Source organism: Phyllobates terribilis, unplaced genomic scaffold (assembly GCF_046119375.1).
Source record: "Phyllobates terribilis strain yellow unplaced genomic scaffold, ASM4611937v1 Scaffold_2__4_contigs__length_985480577, whole genome shotgun sequence".
Taxonomy (NCBI): Eukaryota; Metazoa; Chordata; class Amphibia; order Anura; family Dendrobatidae; genus Phyllobates; species Phyllobates terribilis.
The window spans coordinates 666,622,168-666,634,649 of NW_027362762.1; the positions used below are offsets into that span (position 1 = coordinate 666,622,168).

General features: G+C 46.7%; 1 protein-coding gene across 1 annotated transcript; it reads left to right on the forward strand.

The window, feature by feature from the left end:
- The first annotated feature begins 4,526 nt into the window (after nt 1–4,526).
- On the forward strand, nt 4,527–8,629 carry PROK1 (prokineticin 1). Its single transcript, XM_073669152.1, has 3 exons — nt 4,527–4,661; nt 6,880–7,005; nt 8,407–8,629. Exons 1-3 carry the CDS (start codon nt 4,527–4,529, stop codon nt 8,527–8,529), a joined length of 384 nt encoding a protein of 127 aa, XP_073525253.1. The 3' UTR covers nt 8,530–8,629.
- Nucleotides 8,630–12,482: the final 3,853 nt, after the last annotated feature.

Consider the following 12,482-nt stretch of genomic DNA (forward strand, 5'->3'; position numbering starts at 1 on the left):
CTATACACAGCGGGAGGCCGCACGGCGCCATCTATACACAGCGGGAGGCCACACATAGCCATCTATACACAACGGGAGGCCACACGTAGCCATCTATACACAGCAGGAGGCCGCACGGAGCCATCTATACACAGCAGGAGGCCGCAGGTAGCCATCTATACACAGCAGGAGGCCGCACATAGCCATCTATACACAGCAGGAGGCCACACATAGCCATCTATACACAGCAGGAGGCCGCACGTAGCCATCTATACACAGTAGGAGGCCACACACGTAGCCATCTATACACAGCAGGAGGCCGCATGGCGCCATCTATACACAGCGGGAGGCCGCACGGCGCCATCTATACTCAGCAGGAGGCCACACGGCGCTATCTATACACAGCGGGAGGCCACACAGCGCCATCTATACACAGCAGGAGGCCGCACAGCGCCATCTATACACAGCAGGAGGCCGCACAGCGCCATCTATACACAGCAGGAGGCCGCACAGTGCCATCTATACACAGCAGGAGGCCGCACAGCGCCATCTATACACAGCAGGAGGTTGCACAGCACCATCTATACACAGCAGGAGGCCGCACAGTGCCATCTATACACAGCAGGAGGCCGCACAACGCCATCTATACACAGCAGGAGGCCGCACAGCGCCATCTATACACAGCAGGAGGCCGCACAGCGCCATCTATACACAGCGGGAGGCCGCACGGCGCCCCCCCAGAGACAGCGGGAGGCTGCACGCAGTCACGCACACACAAACATATACAGACATATACATACACGCATAAACACATTTGAAACACAAAAATACATATAAACAGACATCACACAATAATATCTGCCTGCACACACACACACACTCAATCACACATACACACACTCACTCTCACACATATACACTCTCTCACACACACACATAGTTACATAGTTAGTAAAGCCGAATAAAGACTTGCGTCCATCAAGTTCGACCTGTTAGTTCTGTAATTGCTAAAGTTGATCCAGAGGAGGGCAAAAACCCCAAATGATTTAGCCAATCTTCACCTGAGGAAAAATTCCCTCCCGACTCTGAAACCAGCAGTCAGAATAAATCCCTGTATCAACCTACTATTTTATTCTATTTTTAATTATATGCAGAAATCTGCCTGGTATCTAGAAATGCATCCAGTCCCCGCTTGAACTGGTTTAGTGAATCCGACATTACCGTCTCCTCACTCAGTGAATTCCATATTCTCACCGCTCTTACCGTAAAGAACCCCTTCCTATGCTGGTGCTGAAACCTTTTCTCTTCCAGTCTTAGTGAATGCCCTCTTGTTACCGTAATATCCCTCCTTTTGAACAAATCCCGGGCAAGGTCTCTATACTGTCCCCTAACATATTTGTACACATTTATTATGTCCCCCCTCAACCTTCTTTTTTCCAGGCTGAATAGTCCTAGTTTTGCCAACCTCTCTGGGTATTGCAGTCCCTCCATTCCCCTTATTAATTTTGTTGCCCTCCTTTGTACCTTTTCAAGCTCATTTATATCCTTTCTATATATTGGGGCCCATAACTGAGCACAGTATTCCAAGTGTGGTCTGACCAGTGCTTTGTACAGTGGAAGAACAATGTTCTCATCCTTTGCAGCTATACCTCTTCTGATACATCCCATTACCCTGTTTGCCCTTACAGCAGCGGCCTGACTTTGGGCACTCTCTCATACACACACACACTCTCACACACACAGACACACACAGACTCACCATCCCCCGTCTCGGCTCCAGTCCTCTCTGGTGCAGCACTGCAGGCCAGGAGCGCACTGCGTGACGTCACAGCTAGGAGACACGGCCGCGCACAGGGCACTGTCTCCTAGCAGTGACGCGGCCGAGCCAGCACACAGGGAAGTTAACTGCTGCAGTGCTTGCCCGGCCAGAGAAGAAGCAGCGGCCATGCGCCGCTGCTGGGGGAGCGGTCCGGGGACCCCCGGCACTGTCTGCCAGTATGTGCCGCAGCGCCGCACATATAATGAGGGCAATCCGGCCATAGACACCCCGGATTGCCCTCATTATAATCCGCCTATGGGCGCGATGACTGGGGGGGCGGAGCCATCCGGCCGGCTCGGGGCTCGAACCCCAAAAAAAAAACACACGAAAAAAAAAACTCGCTCAGGCGCCACCCTCCCCGAATTCCGGTGCCCTAGGCACGTGCCTACAAGTGCCTAAGGGCAAATACGGCCCTGGTTGGGGTTGATGTCAGCTTTGTATTGGCAGCTGACATCAAGCCAAGGGATTAGTAATAGAGAGGCGTCTATAAGACACCCCGATTACTAACCCCATAGTCAAATTGTTAAATAAAATACAAACACCGAAAATAAAGTACTTTATTTAAAATAATAATATAGACTCCTTTATTGAATCTGCATTTACCAAAAAGCCTTATACTTACCATAACGCCCAATCCATTGAAGCCCATGTCACCTGTAAAAGAGTTCAAAAAAAGAAACAACCATATTCCTCACCCGTCCCCGTGGCAGTGTCACGCACAGTGCAGGAAAAACTAAGTGCAACTTAAAGGGATGAGGGGAAGGAAGCCCAGACACTAGGATGGCGTTGAGACCCCTATGCTGATCTAATATCACCCTGTATCCCCTACCGTCCCTATATTGGTTCCTCCCCAATCGCCGAATAGTCTGAATATGTACGGTATCTTACCTGTGGGACGGTGGAGCGGGAGTCACAGGAGGCAGGGTCCTTCAGGAAGCCGGCGGAAGGGGAGGAATGCTGTGGACCCTGGGTGCGAGAAGGCGGTGCTCCAGCAGCAGGGAGTTGCAGTGGTGGTGGAGCAGGATGTAACATCCCTGGTGGCGTGCTGGCATGGCTTACCACCTCCCACCATGCAAGACCGCCACTTTACCTATCAGTCCAGGCTGCACACTTTGCTCCAGTACCTGCTGTGTCTCTTGTCTGATTGCTTAGGGCGGCGGCGCAGTTACTGCCTGATTCTTATAGTTACTGTGTGCGCACTCCTAATGCCTCCCCAGCCTATTCCTGTGAGTCACTGGATACTTAAACCCCCTCCACCCAGTAGGAGGTGCCTGAGCAACACTTTCTTACAGTGTGTTCTGTGCAACTGAGTTGCCAGGTCCTGTCCTGTATCTTGTCTTTTTCCGCCACCCTGGGGGCTGTATACCCAGGCCTGTTGCCTGTATCTGTGACTTCTAGTCTGTTTCCGCCTCCCTGGGGGCTGAGTTCCCAGGCTCGTTCCTGTATCTTATTCCTGGTTCAGTTCCTGTCTGAACTGTGTCCTAGCCCGTTACCTGTTTGTCTCTATGTCCGAACCTTCCCTTTTCCTGCAGTGTCTGAACCTGCACCTAACTCCAACTCGTTGTCTCTGTACTTCTGTTTGTGAGTTTTGTGTCCACTCACTACTTCATAGTAAGTACCTTGTGTGTATCTGGTTCTGCTTGTCCCATTTCCCTGCCTCCGTATCTACCTCTTGTGGTCTAACTATCTTCCTGTATTTTCCAATTTTCAAGTCTGTTCCATGTGAACAGAGCCCTGTCCTGTTTGCCTGCACCTTCTGCTCTGCTTGTCCACTGCACCTGCGGTTTTGCTCCGCTCTTCTTGTCCACCGCACCTGTGGTTTCACTCCGCTCTGCTTGTCCACCGCATCTGCGGTTTCGCTCCGCTCTGCTTGTTCACCGTATCTGCGGTTTCGCTCTGCTCTGCTTGTCCACTGCACCTGCGGTTTCGCTCTGCTCTGCCCCGCTTGTCCTCCGCTCCTGCAGTTCTGCTCTGCTAGTCCACCGTACCCGCGGCTCTGTTCCTGTATCCCAGTCTGTACTGGTCCCTATCCAGCCTGCGTTCATACCAGCCGTGCCTGCCAGTACCCGCCTGTCTGCATACCAGCCGTGCCTGCCAGTACCCGTCTGTCTGCATACCAGCCGTGCCTGCCAGTACCTGCCTGTCTGCATACCAACTGTGTCTGCCCGTTCCTGCATTCCCCGGTGTGGGTCAACAGCTGTGACCGGGGTCTGACCTGGAGTAGCACCTGGTCCCTCTGCTCGGTTCCTCCCTGGTTCACGGAGTCGACTGAGCCGCCATGCAACCTTGGTCGGACCGAGTTGATACTTAGTCACGCCCCTCCAGGCACTCCTCGGTTCATGTTCCAGTGGGATCACTAACCACGCTCATGCCAGTCAGTCCAGGCGAGAGCGTAACACAGGATCGCAGGGACCTCAGTTCCCTCCCTCCATCAGGAACCCAGCAGCGGAAGAGGTAAGATACTGCAGGGCCACTGTTTGGCTAGCTGTGAGGCTGCCTGGCCGTGAGGCTGTCAAGCTGGCTGTGAGGCTGTCTGGCTGGCAGTGAAGCTGTCTCGCTGGCTATCTGTCTGTGAGGCCGTCTGTGAGACAGAGTGGTGTGTGTAGCTTTCCGGTGGCCGCGGCTATCTTCCTGAAGCCGTGATCTACAGTAAAATAGCCGCTGAGATCCCAGTCTGCAGATGTGCTAGCTCGAGCAGCCATTTTCCTGTAGACAACACTTCAGGAAGATGCCGCTCTACCTCACCGCCGACAGCCAGACACCAGCCCCGCAGCATCTCAGTTCTTCGGCTGCTGCCGCCGGATTCCTGAGAGAGGGAACGGAGGGCGCTGCAATCTCGCTCCACCACCATCGCTACTATCCGGTAAACTTACTTTCGAATCATAAGATGCACCCCCCATTTTCCTCCCAAATTTGGGGGGGAAATGCGTGTCTTATGGTCCGAAAAATACGGTATATCTATATATATCTCTATTAGTGATGAGCGAGCGTGTTCTATTAACCCCTTTGGCGAGCACGCTTGAGTGCTCTCCGAGTATTTGGGTGTGCTCAGCATTTATTTTAATGTCGCCGAGTCTGCAAGTGTCACGGCTGTTTAACAGCAGTCACACATGTACAGATAGCCTGTCTGACAAGAAGAGAAGGGCACAGAATAAAAATGAAAGGTCCTCTCTTTTTATATAGCACTAGCTATTGAACCCGTTCTATGCCCAGGCAGTGAGCATTTTTGTTGGTATATGCTCCCCCATTATGGTATATGCTCCCCCATCCTGGTATATGCTCCACCATCCTGGTCCCCCACCCTGGTATATGCTCCCCCATCCTGGTATATGGTCCCCAATCCTGGTCCCCCATCCTGGTATATGCTCCCCAATCCGGGTCCCCTATCCTGGTATATGCTCCCCAATTCTGGTCCCCTATCCTGGTATATGCTCCCAAATTCTGGTCCCCCATCCTGGTATATGCTTCCCCATCCTTGTCTCCTATCCTGATATATGCTCCCCGATTCTGGTCCCCCATCTTGGTATATGCTCCCCCATCCTGGTCCCCATCTTGGTATATGCTCTTCCATCCTTGTCCCCATCCTGGTATATGCTCCCCTATCCTGGTATATGCTCCCCCATCCTGGTCCCCAATCCTGGTATATGCTCCCCCATCCTGTTATACACTCCCCCATCCTGTTATACACTCCCCCATCCTGGTATACACTCCCTCATCCTGATCACCATCCTGGAAAATGCTCCCCCATCCTGGTATATGCTCCCCCATCCTGGTATACGCTCTCCCTAGTATTTGCACCCCCATCCTGGAAAATGCACCTCCATCCTGGAAAATGCTTCCCTATCCTTGTATACGATTCCCCCATCCTAGTATATGCTCCCCCATCATGGAAAATGCTCCCCCATCCTGGTATATGCTCCCCCATCCTGGTCCCCCATCTTCATATATGCTCCCCCATACTGGTCCCCCATCCTGGTATATGCTCCCCCATCCTCGTATATGCTTCCCCCATCCTGGTCCATGCTCCTCCATCCTGGTATTTGCGCCCCCATCCTGGAAAATGCTCCCCCATCCTGGTATACGCTCCCCCATCTTGTTATATGCTCCCCCATACTGGTCCCCCATACTGGTATATGCTCCCCCATCCTCGTATATGCTTCCCCCATCCTGGTCCATGCTCCACCATCCTGGTATACTCTCCCCCATCCTGGTCCCTCATCCTGATATATGCTCCCCCCCATCCTGGTCCATGCTCCCCCATCCTGGTATACGCTTCCCCCCATCCTGGTATATGCTCCCCCATCCTGGTATATACTCCCCCATCCTGGTCCATGCTCCCCCATCCTGGTATATGCTTCCCCCCATCCTGTTATATGCTCACCCATCAATCCATGCATCCATAAATAAAAAAAAACAAAACACTCCTCACTTTTCCACTGCTCCCCTGCTGGGCGTCACCTGCGTTATTTTACTAAAATGGCGCCAGAATCAGCGCCTGCGCATAGAGAGATATCCGGCGCCATTTTATTGAAGACAAATGTGCAGAGTGTATTCAACAAAATGGCGCCAGAGTAAGTGCATGCGCATAATGCGCTGTCCGGCTTCATTTTGTTGAACACACTGTCCAAATTTGTTTTCATTAAAATGGTGCAGAATATCGCGGTATGTGCAGGCACTGATTCCGGCGCCACTCTCCTCCCCCTGCCTCTCCAGGGATGACAGGCCCAAACAGGACGGTATGTGTTTATGGCGCAGGACATCGCGGTATGCACTCACTACGCATACCTTGATCTCCGGCGCCTCACTTCTCATCTCTGTCTGGGATGTGGATATGTCTGTCGGTGGCCAGACTGCACAGACTATTTAATCTCTCAACCGAATTGGAGGATGCTTCACAAAAATAGTGATTACAGGAGATTCTACTTTTGAATTTGTGGAGTTGTGTTAAGTAGAATAATGTATATCTATTTTGGAAGGTCTGAGTTGTAATTGTTTTGTTTTTCTAATTTGCTAATTTAATGCGACTAAGTGGTTTATAAAAAATACAGCAAAAAAACCCCAATCTTTTTGAATTCTCTTAGGCCTGTGAAAGAGATCTACAATGTGGAGTTGGATCTTGCTGTGCAATTAGTCTGTGGTTACGTGGGCTAAGAATGTGCACTCCAATGGGACAGGAAGGAGAAGAATGTCATCCATTCAGTCACAAGGTACTGTATCCTATCACAACTAATATATGTATATTTAAATATTTCACAACTTCCCTAAAAGTACAAAACAGTCAACGTCAGCTTCACTGGAGCAAAGTGTGAATAAAATCCTAACACATGCAAAATTGAAGTAAGTGACCCTAACCTGACCAAACACTGTAAATTTTTGGTGCTTGATCTTGGGCTTTAAACTAGCGCTATTGTAAATTGATGATCTCCTCCAAACTAGCAGGCATAGGTCCAGTCACCAGCTATCTGGTTTAGTTGGCGACCCTGGGGAGAAGATACAAGTAGTATACCAATGCTGACTACATAGCACTGCTGAACAAATGCTTCTGTAGAACATTGTGATCATATGATCAATGGCCGTCATAGCAGAGCTGCTGGGTTCTACCAGATCAATATAAGGTCTGCCATTGATGTGAGACTCAGCAGGAGGATGTTTTCCTCTGTAAATAGTTTTCCTTTTGATGTTGCAGTTACAATGGAAAATTCAATAATAAAAATGAAATTATGTTCCTCAGATATCTTTTATGATCTCTTTGGGGACAAATTATGTATATTGTCCCCCAACATTTGAAAAAAAATAAAAATAAATAAACTTCTCACTTAAAAAAAAAATTGATTTTTGTTCATATAAAATACATGTTGTTATATACACAGGTGCATCTCACTAAATTAGAATATCATCAAAAAGTTAATTTATTTCAGTTCTTCGATACAAAAAGTGAAACTCATTTATTATATAGAGTCATTACAGAGTGATCTATTTCAAGTGTTTATTTCTGATAATGTTGATGATTATGGCTTACAGCCAATGAACACACAAAACTCATTATCTCAGTAAATTAGAATACTTTATAACAGCTTGAAAAATGTTTTTAAAATCTGAAATGTTGACCTACTGGTATGTATGTTCAGTAAATGCACTCAATACTTGGTCGGGGCTCCTTTTGCATCAATTACTGCATCAATGCGGCGTGGAGGCGATCAGCCTGTGGCACTGCTGAGGTGTTATGGAAGCCCAGGTTGTGTGTGTGTGTATATATATAGTAAAAAATAAAAAAAAATATCCAAAACCAAAAAACAAGGGGTCATCAAAGCTAATTAAACTAGAATATTTTTATTCCAACGGGATTAAAAATATATTTTAGAACATAGAAATAGAAAAAAGTGAAGATGACGTATTGTTGCAGCATGTATTGTTGCGTAAACAGCCTTTAGGTCTCCCTCCTTTTTTCCCTAGCAGCTTTTTATACAACTTGATGTACTCACTCTGTTTATCTGTATGCAGTAATATCTTTACCAGAATATGCTTAGTGACAGATTGTTCTATTTAAGGATTATTGTTCATGGTTGGGCTTAAAAAAAAATATTTGTTAAATCTTTTTTTTTTTTCAGGTTCCTTTCCATGGAAAACGCCTACACCACACCTGTCCTTGCGTACCTAGCTTGGTTTGCTCAAAGATCCTGAATGGAAAATACCGGTGTTCCATTGATTTCAAGAATATGGACTTTCAATAAGATCCATCCCTGGCTTATTAAATATTATGGTTGATTCATTTAAATGCTGTTGTACACAAATATTACAAAATAATGTTATTTGCAATATTGGCCTTTGTGGACTTGCAAGTTATACTTTTCAGCTATAATAAAATTTTGCATTTGGTATCTCCACCTCTTTGTGTTGCAGTCAAAAAGGTTATAACTACGGTATATTTTTTTTCTCTTTATTTTCTATGTTTAAAGAAGTAGGCCAAAAATGTATTTTGTTTATCTATAGTGTAGTTTGGGTCATTAATAAAACACAGAGCCCCTTGTGTATATTTTTGTATATACTTGGTTTAGTTGATGTACAAAATATGGGCCATCTTTTGCCTCTTTTTTTCTTTCTGATATGGCTTCCTTAACACAGTATCACATACAATTCTGCGTTTTATATTTCTCATTAACAAGCAGGAGGCAGGGGAGAGCAGTGGATGATAATAAAAGACCTTTATAACTTCCCTGATGCACACTGCCCTTTTCTGCTTCCTGTAAGCAATATGTGCAGAGAGTTCAATGTATTGCTATGAGATACAATTGTGCTTTGTAGTGGTTTTCTATGTTATGCAACTTCACATAGCTGTCCCTGCCTTCTGCTTGTGATTGATAGTTTTCTTCCTGTCATACGTTGGACTCTTTGAGCACAGCATATATTGATTCACTGATAAGCAGAGAAAAACAGTGTTATTTAGAGGAGTGTTATTATGCTGTTAATGTATAGATTCGTCTACAGCATCACTTTACTCCTGGCACAAAAGCAATATATGTGGCGACTCTTCTAGTATAACACTTTTCACTCCATGAATTGAGGAGGGGTGGGATTATTAGAGAAACAAGCTTCTTCTGCCTGAGAACTGCCGAAAGGGATTTGATTAATACCAGAAAAGATCCAGCCTCAAAAATCCATAAAATCAGCAATATTGGTCTGAAACGCGTCTGCCTTATCTGTCCCCCCACTCCTGGGGTTGTGACTAATATGCTATAATAGGTGGAGCGTGGGAAGGGACGGGTTATGGCTAAGTCAGCAAATCAAATTCATGGAGCGTTACACCAGAAATGTACTCCAGTCCCTTGTAAAATGTATCTCAATGAATTAAGCCAGAACAAGGCAGAGTGCGGTCCGTGGGCCACATGCAGCCCTTTGGCTGTTGCTGTCCAGCCAATGGACCAGGACAATCAAAGGGCTGGAAACAGTGGTGCCCCACACCTTGGAGCTGACCTCTGGTGTCTCAATTTTTCTGATATCTGCATCTTTAGGGTGCATACTGTGGGGGGGGCTGTGTGGAGATATCATACTGTGTGGGGGCTATGTGGGCACACCATACTGCGTTGGAAGATGTGTGGGTACATCATTCTGGTTGGAGGGCTGAGTGGACATCATACTGTGTGGGGACAACATACTGCATGGGGGGCTGTTTAGGGATATAATACTCTGTGGCGAAGCTGTGTGGGGACTCTGTAGGGATATCATACTGCATGGGGCTGTGTGGGCCATCACATTGAATGGGGGGGCTATGTGGGGATATCATACTGTGTGAGAACATCATACTTTGTGGGGGCTGTGTGGGGACATCATACTGGATAGGGACTGCGTGGGGACATCATAAAGCGTGCGGACATCATACTGTCAAACTGCATGGGAGGCTGTGTGGGGACATCATACTAGATGGAGGTCTGAGTGGACATCATACTGTGTGAGGGGGCTGTGTAGGGATATCATACTGTGTGGGAGGCTGTATTGGGACTTTATACAGTGTGGGAACATCATACTACATGGTAGACTGCTTGAATAATAAAACAAAACTAGGATAAACAAGAAATTAGATTGCTGAGAGATATAAGAAATTTCATACCCTAGTGGTATATAGTATTCTCTAATCAGGAATCCGGACTAACGTAAACCAAAGAACAGTTGGAAAAACGAAGGAAGAAAAAATGAAAAAGTCCGACCATAGAGTCCCAAAACGTCATGTGCAGTGGAAAAAAATATGTTTTATTTATTACAGGTGACAACAATGGATAACAAAACAATGTCAAGAAATTATAAAATAAATACACTAAAAGCATCTAAAAACAGGGGCGCATATCTGGGAATTGTGTGGAAAATCATGATGGGAACAGCCAATCAATAGCAAAATATAACCGTCACATTTGCAAAACATAATAAAATATAATATACATGTGTATCATATGCCAAAACCATGCAAGTGGAGTAAGAGAAATAATTGATTACTAAAATAGTGTAATAAATGATATATAATACAAAAATATATATAATAAATAATAAATAAATACTGCTGTAATAAATATATATATACAAATGAATAAATATAAGTATAGATTATATATTATATAAATATGAGTCCATCAATGTATATATACACTGCTCAAAAAAATAAAGGGAACACTTAAACAACAGAATATAACTCCAAATAAGTCAAACTTCTGTGAAATCAAACTGTCCACTTAGGAAGCAACACTGATTGACAATCAATTTCACATGCTGTTGTGCAAATGGAATAGACAATAGATGGAAATTATTGGCAATTATCAAGACACCCTCAATAAAGGAGTGGCTGTGCAGGTGGGGACCACAGACCACATCTCTGTACCAATGCTTTCTGGCTGATGTTTTGGTCACTTTTGAATGTTGGTTATGCTTTCACACTCGTGTTAGCATGAGACGGACTCTACAACCCACAGAAGTTGCTCAGGTAGTGCAGCTCATCCAGGATGGCACATCAATGTGAGCTGTGGCAAGAAGGTTTGCTGTGTCTGTCAGCGTAGTGTCCAGAGGCTGGAGGCACTACCAGGAGACAGGCCAGTACACCAGGAGACGTGGAGGGGGTCGTAGGAGGGCAACAACCCAGCAGCAGAACCGCTACTTCTGCCTTTGTGCAAGGAGGAACAGGAGGAGCACTGCCAGAGCCCGGCAAAATGACCTGTATATGTGTCTGCACAAACGGCAAGAAACCGACTCCATGAGGGTGGTATGAGGGCCCGACGTCCACAGATGGGGGTTGTGCACACAGCCCAACACCGTGCAGGACGCTTGGCATTTGCCATAGAACATCAGGATTGGCAAAGTCGCCACTGGCACCCTGTGCTCTTCACAGATGAAAGCAGGTTCACACTGAGCACATGTGACAGACGTGACAGAGTCTGCAGACGCCATGGAGAGCGATCTGCTGCCTGCAACCTCCTTCAGCATGACCGGTTTGGCTGTGGGTCAGTAATGGTGTGGGGCGGCATTTCTTTGGAGGGCCGCACAGCCCTCCATGTGCTCGCTAGAGGTAGCCTGACTGCCATTAGGTACCGAGATGAGATCCTCAGATCCCTTGTGAGACCATATGCTGGTGCGGTTGTCCCTGGGTTCCTCCTAATGAAGGACAATGCCAGACCTCATGTGGCTGGAGTGTGTCAGCAGTTCCGGCAAGATGAAGGCATTGAAGCTATGGACTGGCCCGCCTGTTCTCCAGACCTGAATCCGATTGAGCACATCTGGGACATCATGTCTCGCTCCATCCACCAACGTCACATTGCACCACAGACTATCCAGGAGTTGGCGGATGCTTTAGTCGAGGTCTGGGAGGAGATCCCACAGGAGACCATCCGCAACCGCATCAGGAGCATGGCCAAGCATTGTAAGGAGGTCATATAGGCACGTGGAGGCCACACACAATACTGAGCCTCATTTTGACTTGTTTTAAGGACATTACATCAAAGTGGGATCAGTCTGTATTGTGTTTATCCACTTTAATTTTGGGGGTGACTCCAAATCCAGGCCTCCATTGGTTAATAAATTTGATTTCCATTGATGATTTTTGTGTGATTTTGATGTCAGCACATTCAACTTTGTACAGAACAAAGTATTCAATGAGAATATTTCATTCATTCAGATCTAGGATGTGTTATTTGAGTGCTCCCTTTAT